The sequence below is a fragment of the Empidonax traillii genome, unplaced genomic scaffold (genome assembly GCF_003031625.1).
Source record: "Empidonax traillii isolate 1590-97213 ecotype Southwest subspecies unplaced genomic scaffold, ASM303162v1 scaffold14:size4059594, whole genome shotgun sequence".
Taxonomy (NCBI): domain Eukaryota; kingdom Metazoa; phylum Chordata; class Aves; order Passeriformes; family Tyrannidae; genus Empidonax; species Empidonax traillii.
This window is the reverse complement of record NW_020955207.1, coordinates 2,421,282-2,444,098: the sequence shown is the minus strand read 5'-3', so window position 1 is coordinate 2,444,098 and position 22,817 is coordinate 2,421,282. Positions and strand designations below refer to the sequence as shown.

The 22,817-nt window shown below is 42.2% G+C and overlaps 1 protein-coding gene across 1 annotated transcript in view; it reads left to right on the top strand.

Annotated features, from left to right (window-relative positions):
- EEPD1 (endonuclease/exonuclease/phosphatase family domain containing 1) overlaps positions 1-22,817 on the top strand; it is a 62,339-nt gene that overhangs the window by 28,100 nt on the left and 11,422 nt on the right. Inside the window, exons 2-3 of the mRNA XM_027892057.1 lie at positions 6,126-6,177; positions 21,383-21,493. Of these exons, the coding sequence (XP_027747858.1) occupies positions 6,126-6,177; positions 21,383-21,493 (163 nt within the window). The remainder of the gene's footprint in view (positions 1-6,125; positions 6,178-21,382; positions 21,494-22,817) is intronic.

The following is a 22,817-nucleotide window of genomic DNA, read 5'->3' as shown; positions in this document are numbered from 1 at the left end:
CAGCTGGCTGCAGCAGGGACACACCACAGCCCTCACAGTGAACACATACCCATGTTGGTAGCTTCCCCATCCTTATTGTTACTCACGCAGCCATCTGGCAAATGCCAAAGGAAAATGAGGAGCTGTGGTGCAAAGCAGAGCTGAAGACCAAGGTGAGAGCAGCAAGCTGATGGGGAGGGCTCCCTTTCAGGTACCAGGTAACATTAGCACAGCTCAACTGCATTTTTTTTTCTGTTTTTCTTCCAACTCTCATGTTTCATGCCCATCTCTTAGAGCAGAGTTGATTTATAAATAAAGCCAGTTTGAAAGATTTGCAAATACATTTTTAGCTTGCAAATTTGATGACCCAAGTGGTCTTGCCTTGTTCTTTTTGTTAACTAACTCTAATGTGAGTCTCTCATCAAGTGCTTCAGTTATGTGTGTCCATCACGCTCTACTCTTGGATATGTAAGTCATCCATAAAACTTCACTATGGGCCATAATGTGGTTATGGGGTCTTAAGAACGAAGAGGAAAATTTTGTTGACTAAAAGGGAGGGAGAAGTGAATTATTTAATGTTTGTCAAAATGATGCTTTGGTGTTGAGTGATTTTTGCATGGGCTGTTTATAATAAAGTCTGTGAGTCAGATTTGGTACAGCTGTATGCTGACGATGGAGACAAAACTAAGAGAAGTCAAATGGCATTTCTTGGTGATGTTAAATTTAGGCTTATGCAGTGGCTAATAGAAAGCATGAGGCTTTTGGAAAAACTCAGGCCTTGAGCAAAGATGTTTAAGCTTGCAAAGCAAATTGAGACTAATCCGCAGCTCGTGTTGCTGCTGGATGACACATCTGGGTTGGTGATGCCTGGCAATGAGCCACATGCTGTACCAAACCCCAGGTGGAAGACAGGAAGCACTGATTGTCCGGGGAGCTCTGCTTTCAGGCCTGAGGAGGGAAAGAGAAGGAAAATGGGACTATGCTGGCATGCCTGGAGACTCACCATGCATGACCTGTTTTCAGGCTAAGAAGGCGTCCCAGGCGTGGGGAGTGCCAGCTTCCAGCCGAGGTCTTGCTGCTCTACCTTGGCAGCTGCCCTGCATCCCTGCATCTTGAAGTATTTGTAGGACACCGTTGTGAGGCCAAGTGTTCGTAGGACACCGTTGTGAGGCCAAGTGTTCGCTTAAACACTTTGCTGACTCTCTGATCGCTGTGCTTATTGCTTCACATTTTCCTCACTTCCTCCTCTTTCCCTTTTAATCAAAACTACTAGATTCTGTGCTGAATGGGAACCTCACTCTATGCTGCGCTCAGCTCAGCAGGCGTGGGTCACTGCGCGTGTTGATGCAGGGCTCTGCTTTGGAGACACTCTCTTGACAGCAGCGGCCAAGTGACCCGTGTCTGTACTGGCTGCAATTCTAATTCTGTGCAGGGGTGGTCCAGAAACTGGCTGTAATTCTAAAACCTCTCTACCCCTAAAACACCCTCCTAGTTGGTTTTGGAGGAAGCAGCTTCTCTCCCTCAAGTGACGACCTCAGGTGCGTTCTGCATGGATGGATCTAGGATCTGCCTTGTGCGGTGGCCTCAGTCCATCCCATCTGCCCTTGCTGCAGAGCCATCGCTTCGCTGGTTTGCAGGCAGATGATCCTGCAGTGGTTCTTAGGAGGGCCCCAACATTCCCTACTGCAAGAGCAGATGGGATTTTGTGGGCAATGTGGACTCAAGCTGGGAAGTGAAGCTCAATGCAGATTAAATGTGATCATGATGGCTTATGGTGAATAGGAATGCACAACCAGCAAGGGACCCATTGGCAAATTTGCAATGCTGCAAAAGATTGCTGAAAAGACTTACATTATTTCTGGGTACGTGTGATTAGAGAGGGTAACCTAGTGTTTTAAAGTTAGAAGACTTTGAGGAAAGGATTACAATGCTACCCTGAGGCATAGAAGTGTGCTGTAGCTATAGGCATTTGCTCAGCACTGTGACTAATCTTCTGGAAACCAAAAGGAATTCCCTTAGAGGAGAATGCTGTGCATCACCCGCAGCCAAAAAAAGAGGGAGTCATGTGTTTCCTTGACAGCACATCATGTTTGCATATTTTTACTGCTGGAGGAGAGTCCTTCATCCTGATCACTGCATGTTTTCAAGTATTTTGAGTGTGCCTGGGGTGACAGGATATTAATTTCAATAGCTTTGTTTAAATAGATCATGTAAGTAATTGAGCCCATTAGTATTTTTAGTAGGGTTTCAGGTTTAAGCAGGGCTGTTTTTGTCCAGTCAGTATAGTTACTCACATTACAGGTTTCTTTACCACTATATTTTAAAGCTGGTAGGTTGGAGCAGGCTCTCCAGGAAACAACAGGTTTATTTGGGAAATATGATTTTTCTAAGACTTTATTCGTGAGTTAATGTTTGCATAATGTGGGTGAGGATGAAAGAATTTATGCCAAGGATATATGAAAAGAGCATGGAAGTGTCATATTGAAGCAGCAAGAACCTGGGCTTCAGTATTGGCTTTTGGTAACTCTCCTTGCATTTTATTAGAGATTTGTATAGTTTTTTTTATTAGAGATCTTCCCTCCACCCCTTTCTCAGTCACTGAGATTTTTATTCTCATCTACTTTGAAATCCTTGGTGAACACAAAAACTACAAACAGCAAATGAAGTTATGAGCTGCTCTCAGTGGTTGTAAGATTACTGATGTAATGCTTAAATAAGCAACCTGATTTCTTTCTGAAACACCAGACACCCAAAGCAGCAGCCTTAAAAGAAGCTGCATTTCCAAGCTGACATTGCATCAAGTAGCACATACTAATGTTACTTGGAATTGCTGGAAGAAATAGCAGTAAATAACTGGTTATCAAAAGCAATTTTCTAGGTGGTGGACTGTAATCCAGTGGGCAGAGACAGCATCTATGATGGTGCTTTAAGGAAAGAAGGATCTTGCAACTGGTTGTATAAAGGCTGATATTTGCATTTGCTGATTTGTTTTGACCCAATAAAAATACCTGGTGTCACCTGAGGAGAAAAGAGTAAAGTACTGGGCAAACATTGATCTCTCAATTTGTAACAGCAGAGGAAGTCTTTTTCTCACCAGGAATAAAACCAGTGTTGCTGCAAATCATGTAACAACTTTGAATTGATATTTGATTCTGGCCCTGCATATGCAATACCTCTGCAGGATGTAAACCCTTCGTATGGGTTCTGCACCTCTGAACAAGAGCACAGCACCTCTGTTACATAATGAAATAAAATAAAAAGATTGCTGCTCCCTGCTTCATTAGTTGCTTCTGTGTGACCCTGTATACTTTGTTTTAATTAAAGGCATACCTGTTGAAAAAGTTCTTGTGGGGCTTTACGGTGTAAATGGGAAGAAAAGTAGGTTTGTACAATAGGGTGATGATCTCTAATGGGAATGGTACTTCCATTTAGGCCAGTCTGCTTGTTTCTTCTGAAGCTATTGAGTGTCAGATAAATCACAAATAACATTCTAGAAATAAATGAGTCAATTGGTAGAAGCATTCACAGCCTTGATTGATTTGATTAAGTAATCAAAAAGTCTCTAGCTTGAACAAAGACAAAAGTAATTTGCATGACAAAACCCATACTGTTGTCCAGCTTGCAGATGGGAATGGCAAAATGTTAGAATTTACTGTATGCACACAGATTTGAAGCTGTCTTTGCAGCAGCCCAGCTAGCCGTGAGCATCCTGGGTGCCTCCATGTGTGTGTTAGCCCACCTCTGTCTCACCCGGCCTGTGTTTTTCCGAAGTGCACTGCAACAGATGGGTCATCAAAAATGAAGGGGTGACCACTAAATTCAGAGCCAGGTCTTGATTGTGGCTGCACTGCCCCTGCCTGTTTCTGGACTTTGTTCTCTAAGGTGCATCAGACTAGGCTTCTTCTGAGTTGGGCACAATACTGCGGTGTTCTTTAAATGGAGGTGCCTTCTTTGCCTGGTGCCCATCCCATCTTTATTTTGCATGCTGGCAGAATTGCAAGGAAAATATGTTTTAAAAATACCTTGTACTGGCTTTGTACTTTCCCTCAGTGCCTTCCAGTTCAACTGAACTTTGGTGTGCAGCCCAGTGTGTTCACCAAACAGTAATACAAAGTTGCATATCCCCTGCTACTCTAGTGGCTGGGCTTTAATGGAATACCTTTTTCATTTTCCTGATTATCCCATTGTTTTCTGAACCGTCTCTACCCACTCTGTCTTAGTAATTACAGCCTCTGCAGACTGGAAATCTGTTGTCTGGGGCTATTTTATAATCCACTGGATGGAGGCTTTTTATGATGCCTTGAAGACATCTGTAAACTAGAAGTCCATTAAAGTGAAAGCACATTTGTGTTTAGGGGGTTAGGCTGTGTGTTTCCACCTGCAGTGGAAAGCAGTAGAAGGATAGGAATACAGCAATGCTTTGCCAGCTGCTGTTACAGGATGAATGTGCATAATTAACATATAAGGTGCCAGTGGATGTTCAAGAATTTTGCAATATTTCTCTGAAGTTTTGAAAGGCTAATAAAACTTTTTGTTGTATATCCTTTGGCAGACTTCTATGTTGACTATTCACACTGTCTTGAATATAAGCTTTTAACTATACTGTCTCTGTATGTCTACAGGGTGGTGAAAGTCATTTAAACAATATTTATATGCATCATTTCATTATTCTATTGCCATGGAAATGCTTTTGTATCCCTGAGTAAAGGAAATTATCCTCTGGAGTCCAAGGATAATATATTAAGTGACTGGTTTTAAGACTGGGTAAGGAAAGTGAGCAGCTGGAGTTGCAGTACAGGTCTACTTCATGAGTAAAAAGCCTGCCAGCTTTCTGTAAGCCTGGCTTGGGGCAGTGCAGCATGATGGCAACTTCTGCCCTTGTGGGAAGACTTAAGGGGATGGTGCCAGGATAGGTGGGTTGAACCACCCTGGGACAGTGAGGTTCCTCTCTCATTTCATGAAACTGTATGGTGAATCTAAATGCAAGTAGGCACCAAAGCTGTAGAGACGTAAATTTTAGGTGGGCTGAATCTCAACTGTGACATCCTAAAGGAGATGCCCAGCTCTATAAGTAGAAGTGCTGTTAATCCCTTCTACTCTCTGGCCAAGGCAGCTGCTGTGGACCCTCGATGGGAAGTGCCCAGTGATAGGGAGGTGTGAGGTCTGGCCTTGCCAGTGCTGCAAAGAGGGGAAGAATCCCCTCTTTTGACCTGCTGGCAGTGCTTTTTAGGTTCATGCCCCTCCTGTGAGCCCTTCAGCTTGACAGGGATGCAACAAAATCTTTTTCTGAAATTCCTTAGCATGAAAAAGATTGGACTTTTGCACTACACAGGGACACGTGCAAGTAACTGAAGTTGAAGGCGGATGGATGATTTCTAATTACTCGTTAAACTGACTATGAAAGATTAGATGTTATACAAGGTTCTTTTATATATCCTGATTTTACTGTGATTTTGCCTGTCTTACAGGCCCAAATCCTGCTTGAGTAACTCCTAATAATCTTTTTGAAGTGAATGAAATTCAGTGTGCTGGATTTAGCCCTTAGAGGTAAACTTAGAAAAATGCAATAGGTGAAGAAATTTGGGGTTTATCAGCAAAGGGCATTACAAGAATAATAACCATGGATTATCTCTCTACCCTACTTTCAAACAGTGATGCTCATTTCCCTCATCTCTCCCTCAGATTTCTTCAGCTGGGTTGTCCTAATTACTGTACCTCCTATATAATATTGCAAATCCTTGGGAATGACTGTCACAGGACTTGTAGAAACGTGTTGATACTGAAGAGCGAAGTTGACTAAAACCGATAGAATTGTCCAGAATATTCTTCCGTGTTTGTCATTCAGAAGATCCTCTGGGTGTTATTTTGGGGTATTAAAAAAGTAGTGATTAATGCAGTTTCTCTCTGTGGCGAATTCAGATATGCTTGTAATTTGGAAACCAAGATACCTGCTTAGGATTGCTGATTCAAGGCAAACAAAGTAACACTGTCTCTGTTGCTTTGGTTTGTTATATTCTGAGCATGTCTTGTATCTCTTTATGAAGAGAGAAGATAAAAGGAGAGCTTCAGTTCTGCTGTTACTTGTGCTTCTGTAATACTTGCAATGGGGTGATTAATTCTTTTTTTCTCGCTGTTTTTTCTTACAGTATCAAGCTTTTGGCTGTCCAGGAGCTGGTTGACAGAGAAGCGCTGGAAAAGGTATTTAAAAATATCTCTAATACAACCGTTGCAACACATTTAAGCTCTTAAAGCCCTCTGTGTTTGTCGTGCTTCCTAACTTCATGGAAAATCACGCAGCATAAAATAAGGTGTCTTACTAGCTGCATAGTGCATGAATGCAGAAGGGATATGTTTTGTCCAAGCCGACCACATGTTTTTTATGTTCTCTGATTGTACAACAAGCTTGGGGTAAGCAATGCTTAATAATATGCAGTAAATGATAAAACCTGGTGTTGCTCCACAGCCAAGGTACTGCAAGCACAGCAGTACCCTGGAGGGCAGGTTTAGATCAGATATTGGGAAGAAATTCTTTACTGTGAAGGTGGTAAGGCACTGAGACCGATTTCCCAGAGAAACTGTGGATGCTCCAACCCTGGAAGTGTTCAAGGCCAGGTTGAATGGGGCTCTGTGCAACCTGGTTTTGAAAAGCTAATATAACACTGTGCAAAGAAGACACGGTTCTCAACCACTCATTGTGCAAAACAGGTCAATTTTCACAAATTTTCGTCATTTGCAGCAGTTGGACTCTCTAGCACCTCACACCCTGTAGACTTCTCACCATTCCATCGGACCGGTACCTCCCTTTGGCCCAATGCCTCCAAAAACATGGCCTGGTGAGGTCAAGTAACCTCAGCCTGGTGGGAATGGCTGTTTGAGGCATTGTCTGGAACTGTGCAGGAAGCTCTTCAGAAAGGCTCAGCCTCAGAAAAATGATCTTTCTAAATTGAGCTCTCTGAATATTTGATATCCTCTTTCATACAATGCCAAGCTTAATGAATTTAAAAGGCCAGTTTAGCTCTCTGTAAAATAACAGGGTGGAATTATGTAAGTTCAAAGAAATTTGCTGTCTTTATTTTTTAAATACAGGAGGGGGAAAAAGAACATAGACTAGAACCAAATCCCTTGTCCAGCCTGCTTGCAGAGTCAGGTTTTGGGAACATGTGCTATCACGTTTTTGATTCTTACTTCATTATTTATCAGCATTATGATGCTGGAATACATTACATTGTAGGTATACAGAATATTATTAAATGATAATATTTTAATATTCATTGTAAGATAATTTTTTTCTGGGTTTTGAAGGGAGGTTTTCTTTAAGAAAGCTATGAACCTAAAATAGCCTAAAAGCATTTTTCCTATGGGACACTTTCCAGTGTGTCATACATGGTTTTGAACTTTGGAAACTTTGTTATTTCTAAAATTTGATGCCCAACATTGAAAGTGTTGTTGTATATTTTGACACTTGCATGGAAACCCAGAGCGAGTAGAAGCCCACTGTTGAAGAGCAGTGCCCCCTTGAAAAGACCTACAGGCATACTACTGTTTGTGCTGCAGATGAGCTCCATTAAATCAAACCACACTGAGGTTAAGTGCATTTGTAGTGAGTCTCTGGAGAACCAGGGCCTTGAGACAGCGTCATAAAATTATCTGGCCATGCATAGCACAGATGGACTGTGGGGTGAGGCACGTGAAGCAGCAGACTGTTGGAGCAGGCTGCTTGAACCATTGGGATCTTGAGAAGATGGGAACCCTCTGTGGAAAGACTTTCCCCTTTGGGAGAGCCTTGCTCTGGTGTAGCAGAATGCTTCTCTGCTTCAAAAGCTGCATGTCCTAGATTTGCTGGTTTCTTACTGCAAAAGGGTTTCGTGCCAGTCTGACTATCTTAGGTACTGAAGTGTCTTTAAATGTTTTTCCCACCTTGGCCATTGAAAATAAACTGAACGCACTGTGAGGAGCTTTGTGCCATGCAAAGACTCTATTTGTTTAATTTCTTAAACCCTAATGTTTTGGCAAATTGTGCCAAAATGGCCCCTTTAAGCCAAAGATCTACCACACTTGGCGGCATTTATGCCTGGGGTTGCCAAGACAGAAGGTATGATTGCCAGAGTTTAATTACAGCTCATCCTAGATTGGGACAAGTTTGACTGACCCTTGGATGCTGCTCATCAACTGGTTTGTTTTTCTGGGGAGCCATGGGTGCCTGTAAGCACCACAGATTGGGGTGCTGCTTGTGGAGCTGAACCCCAGCACCACGCTTGTTAAGAGGAACAAGATAATAATAATAATTTATTTCAGCAAACTAGGTCACACAAGAAGAACAACCGTGTTTACCTAGTGAAAGTTCTGGGTCAGAGATGGGCTTGTTTGTGTTTGTTTTGGCCGTGGCCCATCAGACCCACCCTGCCACAGACTCCCTGTGGGCGGTCTTACCAGCAGCTTAAAACCAAGCACATGCTTACCTGTATTTTGTCTTACCTTGAACCTTCAAATCGATCTGTTTGCTTCCCCCTGCCTCTTCGCCGAGCTTGCCCCAGCTGCTGTGGGATCGCATTACTTGCATGCCTTCGATTCAGAAGGTTTGCTGCCATTTGCCGAGGGCAGTAAAGAACACAGATGGCAAGATGCCACAGGAGAGCTTGCAGTCGGGCCAGCCTCGTCCCCACGAGGGTTCAAGGCCACTCAGGCTTTACAAAGAAGTATCTCAGGCATGCAGGCTTGTTGGTGCCAAGATCTGTATGAAACATCGCTTCCTCTTCCAGAAGCACCGCTCTGGGAGAGACTCCCAGAAACACTCTTGCCCCAGTGTATTTTTGAGTACTTTACTTGATCTAATTTTGGGAAATCCTTAATTGCAGATGAAGACTTCTACTTGGCAAATGTTAATTGTGTTTATTTGGGGAAGGGGAAAAAATAATTCTCCTGAGGAACATGCTGTTTTTATAGTTGACAAATAAATCTGTTTAAGTAATTAGCAGATCGAACTGCCTAGCCGGGTGACATTTCACATCAGTTGCTGTTTTAGCATTTTAAATCTCTAGTCCTATTCCATAGGCAACAAGTACACCAGAACAATTGTTCTCATTTGTGCTTGATGCCAGTAGGTTGTGCAGGAAGAGTCATCCATCTTGTAAGAAAAATAAAAATATTCTTTGCTTTCTGTCAAGTATTCCTCCCTGCACCTCTCAGGTATTAACAGGGGCTCTTGAGCTTGTTTCTCCTTCAGAGGCAGGTTATAGAGGAAAGTTAAATAATCTGTACAATTTAGTGATCCCTTTTATAAGGTAAGCCTGCTTTGGGAACAAACAACAATAACCCATTATTTTCCTGTTTGTGTATTCATGAGTAACTGCATCTGCAGTAACTCAAGATGAGAAAGGACTGTCTACTTGACTCTGTAGACAGAGACATTTTTTGACTTCTTATCCAGGAAATGTAAATCATGTGATTCTGAGCTGCAGTTTGTAAAGTGTGGAATTCATCTGCAAACTGATGATTATTCTGCTTGAAGTTGGAAGTGATCTATCAGAGAGAGAAACACTGGGTGGGCTGAAGGATGATAGGAATTGGGTAAGAAATTTGATTTTGCTTATGGATGATCTTCTTGCAATTGATCATAACTTGCAGCTTGAAAAGCAGGGTAAATTTTACTTTTAAGGTCTGCCTGTGACAGTGATGACAAAGTGAGCTATGTCCAAGAGGTCGATGAAAAGAACAAAGTAATTACCAGTAGACTTGCACTGTCTATATGGGGATTTTCACCTTCACTGGAGAAGTTTTGGAAGTCACAAATCAAGAGGGATTGAAAGTCTTTCCTTGGCTGCAGGAAAGACCAGGTGTCTGTATTTGGGACATATTTGCTAAACGCAGCCCTGTCCCATCACGCAGAATTTTCATACTGTACCTGAGGAATCCATGAACCACAACTGGTGTGATACTGAAGGGGTGGTGTTATTTTACTAAAAGAAATTTAACATGCCTTCCATTGATCAGAAGCAATTATGGCCTAAGGGGAAATGCACTGAGTACTGTTCCCCATTTTTACAGAGTAAGGCCTAGGAGATGAGGACAAAATGGAGTGCTTGTTTCTTTCTAGTGGCATCACTCTGATAGTGCAATTTCATCTGCAGTCAAAAACAGGCTTGTAAAATGCTGAGCTGCCCTGTGCATTCCCTGCTGTAACCGCTTTCTTTCTACACAGTACAGGGAGAATTTTAACTAAAAATTTGCTTTTGTTTTCTTGATCCAGTGCACTGTTTCCTCCAGATATTATCAGAACATAAAAAGTGTGACGTCAATTGAGGTTCCAGAATTTCCAGTATGAAATACATCTGCTGGAGGTTTTTATTTATCTTTTGTCTGCTTTTGAGTAGATTGAGCCAGATCAGTGTTTAATCATGATTAAGCCCATTGTAATCTCTGTTCTTTATAAAATCCCTCTCCAACCAGAGCAGGTTGTTTATTTGTGAAAGGTTATCCCTAGGAGCTTTTCTGTATTTGAAAGAGAGGTGCTGTTTTCCATTTGCAGGGATAACATGGTTTCTTGCTTCCGTGGATATAAATGTGGTTATATGTGCATTTGATGTGATTTTTGGTTTGAGGGTTTTTTGTTTGGTTTTTTTTTTTTGGCTGAAGCAGACATGTACACCAGAAATGCAGTTGGTTCAGGACTGAGTCTTTATGTGCATATTTTTTATTGCCATAATCCTCCTGTACAGTGTGAGCCCCATCTTGCAATCTTGCTTTGCTTTGAGCTGATGGTTAAAAAAGATCATAAGGCAATTTGCAATGAATGAATCAGTTGCTGTAAAGAAGTTATATTTGCTGCCTGTTCTTAGAACTATCCTTTTCAGAAACCAGCTGACCCCTTTGAAAACCAAGTACGTTTGGCTGTCCTCTAGAGTCAGATAAGGAAACAGCAGTCTTGCTTTCAGAGAACAGGAAAAGAAGATGTTGACTTGGGCATTGACTCAGTCGGGACCTTTGTTCGGTTTCTTCCAGCCCTGTCACTGCCTCATTTTTCTGCTCCCCATTTCTAGAGAGGATGGGTGGAGTCAATTCTTTTATCATCCTCTTTGCCTAGTTCAGCCGGGATGGACTTCTGCGTGATTCATCAGCTGGTGTAGGTCCTCCTGCCCTGTTCTTTCAAAGCCACCAAGGAGTCAATGATTAACCACTTAGAGTAAAAGGAGGTTATTCCAAATTGTCCAGCTGATTTAACTTTAATTCTGTTTCTCACCTTAGTCCCTATTACTCTGCTCGTTTGCTTTCCCACAACCCTCCATGTATTTTCCCTACTGTCCCTTGTCTTGCTTGTTTATCTGAGTGCCTGTAATACTCAGGAATGCAAAGTATAAATTTTTTTCAAACTTCATCCCCTGGGGTCACAAAAGCTAAGAGTGAAGGGAAGTATAGTTGTTATTGGGAAGGAATTAGTTTTGTCTGAGTAGAGCTGGAAATTATGTTGATAGGCTTTTTCAGTGTTATCCTGTCTACTAAACTGACTTAGGCATGCTGCAGCTATACAGTGTTTGCTTCTGGCCTTTCGTATTTTCCTCCTTTCTGTCCTCCAGGAGAGATCTAGATGGCTAGAAGCGTAAGGAGATGTATTGGTGGACCTTACAGCTCCATGATGATTTCAGTAGGTTTCTGCAGGAGGACCTCTGACTACTTTGTCTTTTCAGGCCCCTCAACTGCAAACTCTCTGTCAGAAGTACAGGCTTTCATCTACTAGAATTTCTGGTGTCTTTGATCTTGGCTGGATTGCTTTTTCTCTTTAGTTGCACTGCCCATCTATTTTCTGATAATCAGTGGACTTCAGTGAACAAAACGCTAGAAGCCATGCTGTACACACCACAGGGAGCTACAAAGAAAACAAATTCTCTTAAAATTCCGTCCTTTATGAGGTGCCTTCTTCCCTAAAGCACAGGTGTGCCTCTCTGAACAGTGGTGGTATGGAGGTTGTTTGCTATAACAGCTGGGGATTCTTTTGTAAGGTCTGGTCTTATCCCCAAACATATGGTCTTATCCCCAAACAAAAGCCAAGTTCACCCAATAATGAAATTATTATCTGATGTTCCAGAACAGGTAGAAACAAAAAATATATGTTTACAAGTGCTGGCAGGTATTAAGATTTGGTTGTGGATTGTAGGTGTAATAGGGGTCATTAGTCAATCCCTTTTCCTGATTTTTTTTCTTAGAAGATGGCAAAAGTCAAAGCAAGTTCATAGAACAAGACCAGTCCTGTAGCCTCTGTGGAGGGCATGCCAGTAAGGACAGACAGAAAACCATGTATTATTACTCATGCAAACTTATAAATAAAGCATGTGCTATTTCAGAGAGGAATCAGTGCCAAACTGGGTTCTTTAAATTAAGGGCTAGAGCTGGGAAAAAAAAAAAAAAGAACAGGTGGATGAGATTTATTTTTTTTTAAAGGTGAGATAACACTGCCTAATGTTAACAGCCTAGAAACGATCCTCCTGATAATAAGCATGAAAAAAAAAAAAGGAATGGATTAGGAGGTGAGACCAATTTAAATAACTTTACAGAAAGTGGCACAGTGTTCTGTAGGCCAGTGTAATCAATGCCTGAAGGAAGAATAAATACTTGAGGCTGTCAATGGTTGTGAGTCACATTATGTGTTTCTTTCTTCCTTGTTTTTGTGTTCTTACCCATGGGAAAGAATGCTTGCTCTAAGTAGAGATGTAAATCAGCTAGGGAAAACAGTAATACTAACAGTAGGAAAGAAATGAAGCCACAAAACACCCAACTCACTTGCCATCACCCCTAGAGATTACTAAATTTTTATCATGGGAATAGAAAGAGACCTAGTTATTTTAAATACTTAAGAAGCTTTCCTTAATTCATAGCATTCAAATATTGTGATTTACCTCTTCTCTTTCAGTTTTATTTGCTTTGCTTTTGTATCAGCACATTTTTTCTCCCTCCCCTTCTCCTATGGCTGAAGACAGTGTGCAGATCAGGAGATTCAGGTCATGGCAAATGGATAGACCTCACTGAATGATTTGTTTGGGCTGTTTTGAATTGGTGAAAAAGAAACTATTTAATATCACTTTTGTATCTCATGTTTCATAGGATGATTTTCTATTTGCTTTCCATATTAGGGTCTGGGTTCTGATAAACTCATTGTCACCTCATGTAGTCCTGGGTGGGTAAGGTTGTACTCACAGTGATGTTGTTTTAGACCGCACCAGAGAAATCAAATCCCGAGTTTCATGAGAAAAGAATCATCCAAGGAATTAAACAAAAAACAAAAGAAAAGCCACTGACTTCTGGTTGGCCAGTACGTTACATCTAGTCCAAATTAGCACGTAGTTCAGGTCTCCGAACAACTGCTGCGTGGATGCTCGTGATTTTCATGATTCTGTGATTTTAGCACACCTTCCCAGTTGAGCTGGGTACTGTTTTATGACAACGTAGTGGAAGTGTTTGAAATCAACCCCTCACCTCTCATAAAACCAGCCTGATGAAAAAGATAGCCTCATAGTCATTAGGGTTTCTTTTTACTCTTCCTTATATCACATCAGTCCTCCAGCATGTCATTATAGCTGTTAATGATTATACTGCCTACTTCTGAAGAATAAAACACGCTCTTGAAAAGACTTCAAGAATAAATTGCAAAGATTTGTGCCCATCCTTCATGACCTCCTGAGCCTTAATTCCTGTGTTATGTTTAAAAACAAAAAGAACATCCTTAAGAGTAGGAAAAGAAGTAGTCAGGAAATGTCTTCTGCCAGATGAGTCTGTCCCATGAAGTACAAGTTAAAAGCTCAGCTTGTGAATGGAAATGTGAGAAATTAAGAACCCACAAAACTTCTCCTACATGGAGGCCTGCCAAATATGACCATACTCTTCCATAGGGAAAGCGCAGCATAGACTTCCACCAAGCATCTATGAAGATACCTTCCTATTAAATGCCAAACTGGATGCAAGATAGTGAGCATTCCATTTTGACAATAGGTAGCTGAGCATCCCATCATTCTTTGCTAGTGGCCCGAGCACTTAAAATGTATTGAGGAGTTATTGCATTGCCTCTTTCCCTTGTTGTTTTGCTGCTCTGTACCTAAGGTTCTTCCCTGTCTTCCTTTTGAAGATCTATAAAAAGATGTTGTTTATATAAATAATCACATTTGTTTAGGGTGAAGGTAGGAGAACAGGCCAGTGAATGAACTGCATTGTTGTCCCGGGAACACTAATTAAAGGAGAATTTTATGGGCTACAATCTGCTTTTTAATCATATATTCAAAGCTCAAGAAAGTAATTTCCTCTTAGATATTACAAAGAATTAAACAGTTGGTTGGCTGTGGTGAGCTATAATTCATCTGGGAGGGCAGTGTAGAAACTCACTGCTAAGTTTTTCCAAAATAAGTACCCAAAAAGGGAAAGCAAATAATATGAGAGTGCAAACTTAGGCTCCTACCACTCCCCAGCTGATCCTGTAAACCTGGACTTAAAAAAAAAAAAAAAAAAAAACACAAACCCACAAGTGATTTGATTCAAACAGGTTTGTATATGGAAACAAACCATTACACACTTTTGATAACTGAGATAATGTTAAGCTTATCAGCATAATTATTTCCCGCACATTCATGAAATACAATAGGTGAGTAACGCAGCGGCAGCAGGAGGGAGGCGCGTGTCCAGCTGGGTTCACATCCATGGGCAGGTTCAACAGAGAGTCAAGCTCATGAAGGGGCTCAGAAACCTGATGTGGGAAACAATGCCTTTGGTTTGAAAAGCTTTCCGATCCTGCCAGGCATCGTTTAGCTGCTGCCAAACCGAGGGGTGCCTAAATGATGGGGTCCTCTGATGCTTTGCCAACCAGGACCCCTCTGCAGTCACACAATTACAACCCCTGTGAAGCAGGCAGAGGGACTTGGACAACTTAGTTTCTAGTGTATGTATAGTTGGGCTTGAAAAATGATCCTTGCTCGTTCTATCTCCTCTGGTTTCCTTTTTTTAAGTAAACTTAGTAGTGTTTTTTGCAGCAAAGCTGGGAATTCAGGTCACCTCAACACTGCTGGGTGGTGAGGCTGCAGCATGGTAAGTGTTTACTCTGCAGTCCATAACGTGGTGCCTGGAGCAGTCATTTAGGAGCTGAGTGAGAGTCTGATCTTCAGAGGAAAGAAATCCTTCCTCTGTGAGTGTCTGAATTATTGGTATACTCTTTAGGAAGCAGAAGCAGCACATTTTCTACAAAAACAAGTGAGTTCATCTGGAGTTGTAGCCATAGGTGCCTTCAGATGGACCAAGCTTTGGGACGCCAGTTTGCATGCACATTATGCCAAGAAAGGAACTTTGTATGTCCATAGCACACAAAGGTATGTAGAGATATTGACTGTGCTTAGAGTTACTGTATTATTTCTGAAGAAAGACAGTGTTGAATATTTGGCTTTGCTGAAGGGCTTTACCTTGATTTCACCTCTCACAAAGTTTATGGATCTTTTTGAAGGATTCATTAGATAACGTTTGTGAACAACATGGAAGGTAGCAAGGAGTTATTCAGTCATGAATCTGGATGTTTAGTTCTAGGAACAAGAAACCAGTACGTAAAGGGTGGGAAGGTATTGCCCCAGGTCTCAATGACCCAGTACAAACAGGACACACTAGCATGGCCAAAGGGGTAGACCAGCTTTCCATGAGTAAATCTGTGGCTTTTGCCCTTTCAGTGGATTGGTTCCTCTTTTTTTTTTTTTTTTTTCCCCATCCTAGAATTTTTCTCCTAAACCTTTTATTTTTTTATTATTATTATTTCTTCAGTTCTAACTCCATCATAGAATATGTACAATATGGAGAAGGAGAAAACTTTTTCTATCACAGATATATACAGATGGCTGAGAAGGAAACTGATTCCCTGGAGGGGGGTTGTTCTCCTTTGAAAACATCCATAATTATCTGCCTTTTGGACCCCCATCTGCCTGCCAAGTTTTATTTGCCCTTATATAATATCAGCACTTGAACCACACAAGCCATAAACATTATGCAGTCTTTAATGAAGTCTTCCTAGAAGGGACTAGTTTAATGGGCATGTGAAAAATCTTGTATCTTAACATAGCATCACTCCAACTTCCCCTCATGTTACTTATATGGTTCCTCTGAAGAGAGGCTGTGAGTGCTTCCCCCATGGCAGTGGATTCATCTAGTTCTTGTGTGTGTGTGTGTTTTTTACTGTGTTGCAAACAGGAAAAGGATATGCTTGAAAGAAAGGCAAACAAGCAATAAAAGGCCTGAGACAACACTCCTGCCAGTGGGAAATGGGATCCAATGCTGAGTCTCTGTTTCAGCCTTTAACCACAATAACGCTTCCTTCCGTGCTGTTACCTTTGGTTACAGGAGAATCCAGATGTCACTGAAAGGCCTGATGCTCCTCTGTGTCCCCTTCCTAAATTGCTCCAGCCCATGGGAAGTCGATTCAGTGTTATCTGGCTTCAGAAATGCGCTGAGCATCCTGGCCCTGCTGTGTCTGGCATCCCCTCTTGACTTGCCTTGTGCTATCATGTGTGCCCGCACCAGGACAACAGTCATGAAGTCTCTGACCTTTACTACCCCTACCTCAATAGGCAGTTCCATAAAATTCAGCACCCACAAATCTTTCCACCCCTTAACTCCACGTATTCTGACTCCCAAATGTGATCTAACTCAACAATCTGCTTCTGGAACATTGGTATCAAAACAGGAAGTTCTGCTTGAAAACCAAAGGTGTTGATTTCAGCTTCTCAGAGATATTTGTAAGTGTTTCTGCTCCCAACTTTCTGAGTCAGGCTTCCTTAGGTGCCCCAACTGTAGCTCTATCCTGTATGAGGTAGATTGATTTTGGATTATGGGTGTTCAAGTCTGCTTGAATGAATAATAAAAGTCCAGTTGGATGAATAAAGAAAGGGTAATGTGCATTTAATTTTTAGTTTATACAGTACACAGGGACGGAGCAGGGAAGTCATGTATGCATTAAAAGATGGATTAAAAAAGAGCAGTGCCAGATGGTCTCATGAAGCCACTATCAATTTTGTTGTATCTTCCATGGGAAATATATTAGACCATGTTTCAGGATGAGAGTTTTATTGGAGAGGGTTGGGGAGCTTCTCCTCAAGTGCCACTGCACAATTTAGGTGGTTTATCTTAGAGATCTTCTGTTTACCCTTTCCAGAAGCACCAAATCCATCGCTGTGAGATGCTCTGTAACACAGAACAGCCCTTGCCTTGGACTCCAAATTTCTTTTGCCATGGTAATGGGGAAATCTTTACTAATATGACACCTCCACCCAGCTGAGATGATAAGGAATTGATAGAAGTCGCTTACTCGCCTCTGGTACTCATTAAACCTGCTCCCTCTAGTGCTAACTAAAAGAAAAGTAACTGTGTTTATGTGACATTTAGAAAGGAGTATTTATTTCCTAGTTCTCATCTCTCTTCTTCATTAAGAAGAATGGAAATCACCTTTGCTTTGGTGAAGCAGGTTATTGTTTACCTTGACTGCAGTGCCCTTTTTGGCCTGAAAGCTTACATTTAATTTCTTTGAGTACCTTTCTGAAGTTCAGGTGATGATTACTGCACCCGGATGAACAGTGCCATAACAACAGGCTGACCCTGGAATCTCCTCCTCGCTGCTGCTTCTCTCTTCACTCTTCTCACAGTCTCTGCTCTTATTCTCGGTCTGAAACGATTATTAAACCCTAAGACATTGTTTTCCTGGATCACATTTAGTTTCCTCAGGGTTTAGGAGCTTTTTGAGCAAAAGGTGCACCTCAACAGAAGTCGCTGACTCAGGGTGGTCCCAAGAGCTGGTATTAGTAACACTAATCAGGCAAAAATGTTCAGCATGGAGTGGTGTCATCATCTGTCAAGGATGGCCCTGCTGCACAAAGGGAACTGGATACACAAATAGCACCCCATAATAAAACACAGAGTAACCAGGGCATCCTGCAGGAGAGGTGGTGAGAGCTGCTTATGGGCTACTGCAGGGTGCTCACTGGCAGCTCTCCTAGTGGGCTTGAAGAGATCTAACTTTATTCACAAGTTAGATGGTTTTACTGTCAGTGTTTGCAGTGTCCTGGGGAGGCAGGTAGGTGTGTTAGGGAGTCTGTAACTTCCTCATAGCCTCCAACATGTGCCAGCCCAGTATATGTTCTTTTACGCACTCCCAAATTAATTCAAGACTCCTTGCCTTCCTCTCTCCAATCCCTCCTCAATGTGCATTTCTCCAGCTTCTCCAGCTGCCCTCTGTTCTTATCCAATACCAGTTATAAGTTCATTCCTGTACCTGTCTCTGCTTCTGGACAGGCTGGGAGGAATGAGTGCCAGCTCTTTATCAGAGTGGACAAAGAGCATGTCTTTGTGACAAAACAGTCTTTGGATCCTCCCTTCTTGGGAAAGTGATGTGTTGCTGATGAGTAAAAGCAACGGAGCTTGTCCCAGTTCCTGCGGTGGTGGCCCTTGTTGGCACTTTGCATGCCAAATGGGAGCAGTCATAGAATCATAGACTCATTTTTGGTTGGAGAAGACCTTTAAGATCATTGAATCCACTGGGCAGGTAGGTACCTTGCAGAAGGGGGTTGACCTCTCACGAGCACAGACTTAGAGTATGCCTTGGAGCCTGGCGTTACCACGTTCCTGCTCCCTGCCTATCTGCCTATCCCACAAAAACCAGCACCCAGCTGGAAGAGAAACTGTGGTGGCATAGCTATAATACAGGGCATAAGTAAATAAGCCCTGGTACTGTTCGTCTTACGGTATGTGTGTGAGCTTTGACTCGGTATGTGTAGCATGTTATGAAGAAGCTGATTAAATTTCATGAAAATTGCAGCCTGAAAGGTTCTAGAGAAAAACAAAACTAGAGCTTTTTTGGTTAAGAGGATTTGGGTAAAATATAAAATAAATAAATAAATAGTTCTCATTTACTGAGATTTTAATTTTTATTTTTCTCTACCACTTGAAGAACTGCTTCTCAAAGGGATTGGCATAGGTCTAACTTAGCTTTGCAAGGAGAAAAGGCATTTTTTTTTTCCTTCTCACTGTGGGCTAGGAGCTTGTCTGTATATTTTTACTGCAAGAGGGAAAGCGTAATGTTGGTTGACGTTGGGTTTTGTGGGCAGAACAACATGATTTGAAAAATGCCCTTCTTGCTTCAAAAAAACCCCATGACCTCAGCAAGAATGCTGTCACAGCTTCAAAATCTGTAAGCCCTGGAAAATGGGCACAGACTGAAGTCAGCTGCTGTAGGCCAAGTTCTCCATTGCTGCAGCCATACCCAGAATGGGCTGATGGCTTTTTTTTTCAGAACAAACCATGTAATCTTATTTGTCATCTTTTTGTTTGCACAAAGTTAAATTAAGGCCTTAAAAAAAATCAGTTTGGAGGAAACAAACTATTCAAACTAGTCAACTGCAGATGCTCTTTTTAATAAAGTGATGGCTTCTGTCATGTGCTTTGTGCTGGCTGGACTTTCTAGGCAGCTGCAACCCAGAGATAAGTTAACTCTTTTGTCAGGTTACAGTTGAACTCCTTTTTTTTTTTTTTTTTCTGATTTAAGTTATTTAAATGTTAAAAAACCGTATTCACCAAATTCACCCTGTTCAAAGACATCAGAGTGGCACAGGAATGAGTAATTATTGCTGCTGTGATTTATCGTGTTTGTTGGGGTAGCCCCTGGTGATCATTTGAGAGCCGGGCTCTGTTCCCAGGCCGTGCAAACACTCTGTGTGCCTTCTTGTTTAATAAATCCACCCAGCCCCAGCACTATCTGAAGGTACATAACGAGCAACAACATGGTATGTTAGTGTGGCATCTTGAATAAGAAGCCCCAACCAACCTCTGCATGTCAGAAAACTGTTTTAAAAGGTGTGCCACGTGTTTCTGCTTTGGATGTGCAGCCAAAATAACTCTTGGCCTTCTGAGGCAAAAAAGGGTGGCTGGGTTGTGTGTACCTAAAAATCAGTGCTTACAGCTTCAGCCTCCAGGATGCTGAACTTGCAGGCAAGGCAGTCAGTGCAAAAGCAAGATTTTATTCATTTTTGAATCGAAACATAAACATGAAAATAACTATTCCATAATTTTACTGGTACCTATGTAGGAAATTCTTATATCTATGCAGCTCTGTAGCTCTTCAAACTGTGTTTGGGATGCCCCACAGCAAAGAGTCACTTTGTATACAAAGTTATTGTTTGCCTTGAAAATCCTTCTTTGTTAAATTGCTGCTTGATCTGGAGGGACATTCTGGATACAAGAAAGTCTTCCACTGTGAAAGCCTCTGCATTTCAGCACAGTTTATCCAGTGTCAGAACAAAATTATGCACAGTGGAAGTCCCTGTTGCTCTTTCACAAGGGATGACTTTTAACTATCCCCTTTCCACGCAGCCAGAACCTGCAGCACAGCCAGGGTGTTTGATTGCTGCCTATCCCTGCTGGTTTCTAGGCCTAGCCCTTCTGGAGCCATTATCAGCTTTGCCAAGGAGTCTAACTCCTCCTGTTAAGCTTTATTTTAAAACTCCTGGCAAAAAGTATTGCATATCGTCCACATCAGTGAGTTCCAGATTCCAGAATTTCCAGGGTGTTTTTTATTTTTATTTATTTATTTATTTATTTATATGTCAGTCTCAAGGTGTTACCCAGGTGGACTCAGGGGTTCTCCACAGTTCCATAGTTACAGTATCCCTGATCTGTACACCTGGGTATTACGGTGCAGCCTCTAAAGCTCTGACCATGTGCTTGGACACATAACGGTGTCTGAGTGCTGTGGCTGTACAACAGTGACCAGGAAGACAAAAACCTCTGGGGAACATGAGAGGGACGTGCTGGAACTGCGTGCGAGTGTGCAGCCACTTCCCTCATACATGGAGGTTCTCAAGCACATGTCCCTGGCATAAAGTCAGAGGAGCCTTAGCCCCAAAACACCAGCTATTGAGCTTGGCCTACACCCTTCCTCTTGTATCGTGCCGGTGGTTGCATTTTTGGAGTGGAGCCAGCAATGCTGTGGGGGCCTCCTGACCCCTGGCAGTATTCAGCAGCTGTTTGTGAAGCCCTTGCCAGGGATGGGATATGGTACAGTCAACATCTTTGGAAGCAGCACAGAGGCACTCCCTTTCCAATCAAGTAGCTTTGGAGGGGAAGGAAAGGGTCTGAGGGAGAAACATTCTACTCGCAGCATTTGCAATGAAGTTATTTTAATTTTTATTTATTTCCAAGTTGGGGGTGAGTCAGCCTGGGATGTGGCTCAGACAGACCACCTCCTTTGTGAGCTTTCAGGGAGGGCAGAGAGCACAGCACAGCCTGTGCTCCACAGTGCCTCTTACCAGCGCTTTACTACGTGCTTTATTTTGCAATTTTTAAAAAACCTTGGAAGCTGATCTTTTTTTTTTTTTTTTTTGTTCCCCCCCCTTTCTTCTCTCTCTAGTTTTGTATGGAGCTGAACCAGCCAACGCTGCCAAACATCCGCAAGTGGAAGGGCCCTAGAGGATGTTGGAAGGGTGTTGTTTCCGAGAAACCCTCAGGCCAGCTACACAAGGTACATTAATCCCTAAGACTGAACTTTGGCTTTGCTTTCTTTTCTTCCTCTAACTAAGGATATATTTTGAATGTTTAAGGCAACGCGTTGCACATCCTCTTTGTCAAGGTTTGCATTTCTTTTTTTTTAAGCTGACTGTTCCTATAGCTTTCAGTGTGACGTTATGATTGATGTTTTGGAAGAATTGTGGTGTTCTTGTGAGGAAGATGATGTGTGTGTATTTGTGGGAGGTATGGTGGATAAAGGCAGTACAGAAATATAGAAGGAAGGCTACACATTAGGGCAAGAAAAGAGCCCTCAATTTTGCCCTTGAATTTTTTTGTGCTGATCACCTGAGGTTGTTCCCTGGTGCTGCACTAGCTGGCATTTGTAAGGGGTCCCCATTTTCCTAGTCTGCAGAGGGGCCGTGCAGCCTGCCATCCTCACCTGGAAGAGATTATCTCCCACGTTCTCCAGAGTGCTTTGCACAAGCATTAAAAATGCTGTGGACACCATGCTGCACTGTGCTTTTCCCTGCAGCATCTTCTGCTGTGGGAATATGTGTATATACTGTGGAGAGGTACTAATTTATATGGTGGTGACAGCTGCACCTGTTGCCTTTGACAGTATTCAAGATATAGCTGCACTGGGCTGGACATGACTAACAGTGCCCAAAAGCAGTCTTAAGAGTGCTAATGAGTTTCCAGAGCAAGGGCTTCCTTGAGCTCAAGCCTGTTGTTGCTGAACAGGGTCATTCCCATGATGCAGTCATCAGAGTGGGGATGTTGTGGTGGGGTAGAAGTGGGAACAGAGACCTGTTACTTAATAAGTGGTGCCTAGCAGTACATGGGACTGTCTTGAATGAACTCTTTGATCTAGAATGATCTATTCTGAGCACCACTGTTATTGTGGCTTCAGCTGTGTCCTGTAACTATGCTGCTTGGAATCCACATTTCCTTAATTTGGCTTTTCCAAATCAGGTTGCATCACTGTTCACTGGTGATCTTTGGTAGGTGCCCCTCTTTTTACTGCCCTTCTGAGTAAAACCCAAGAATGAAGGGGAAAAAGAAACCAAACTCCACCTAAAACCCACCACGTGAGCAGCACAAAGATTGGACTGTAGCTACCACTAGAAAGGCATGGAGGGTCTGACTGTGTCCAAGGCTTAATACAATTCACACTTAATTGCAATGCACGGTGCAAATGCCCTTCAGGACATTTTTATTCCTGGCTGGAGTTTTCCTTTGGGATCTCTTGGTAGGCCAGATCATTAAAAGTCTGAATATAAATAGTTGTGCAAAGCTGTGAAAGTTGTTCCCTCCAATTTTTGATTTTTTTCACAAGA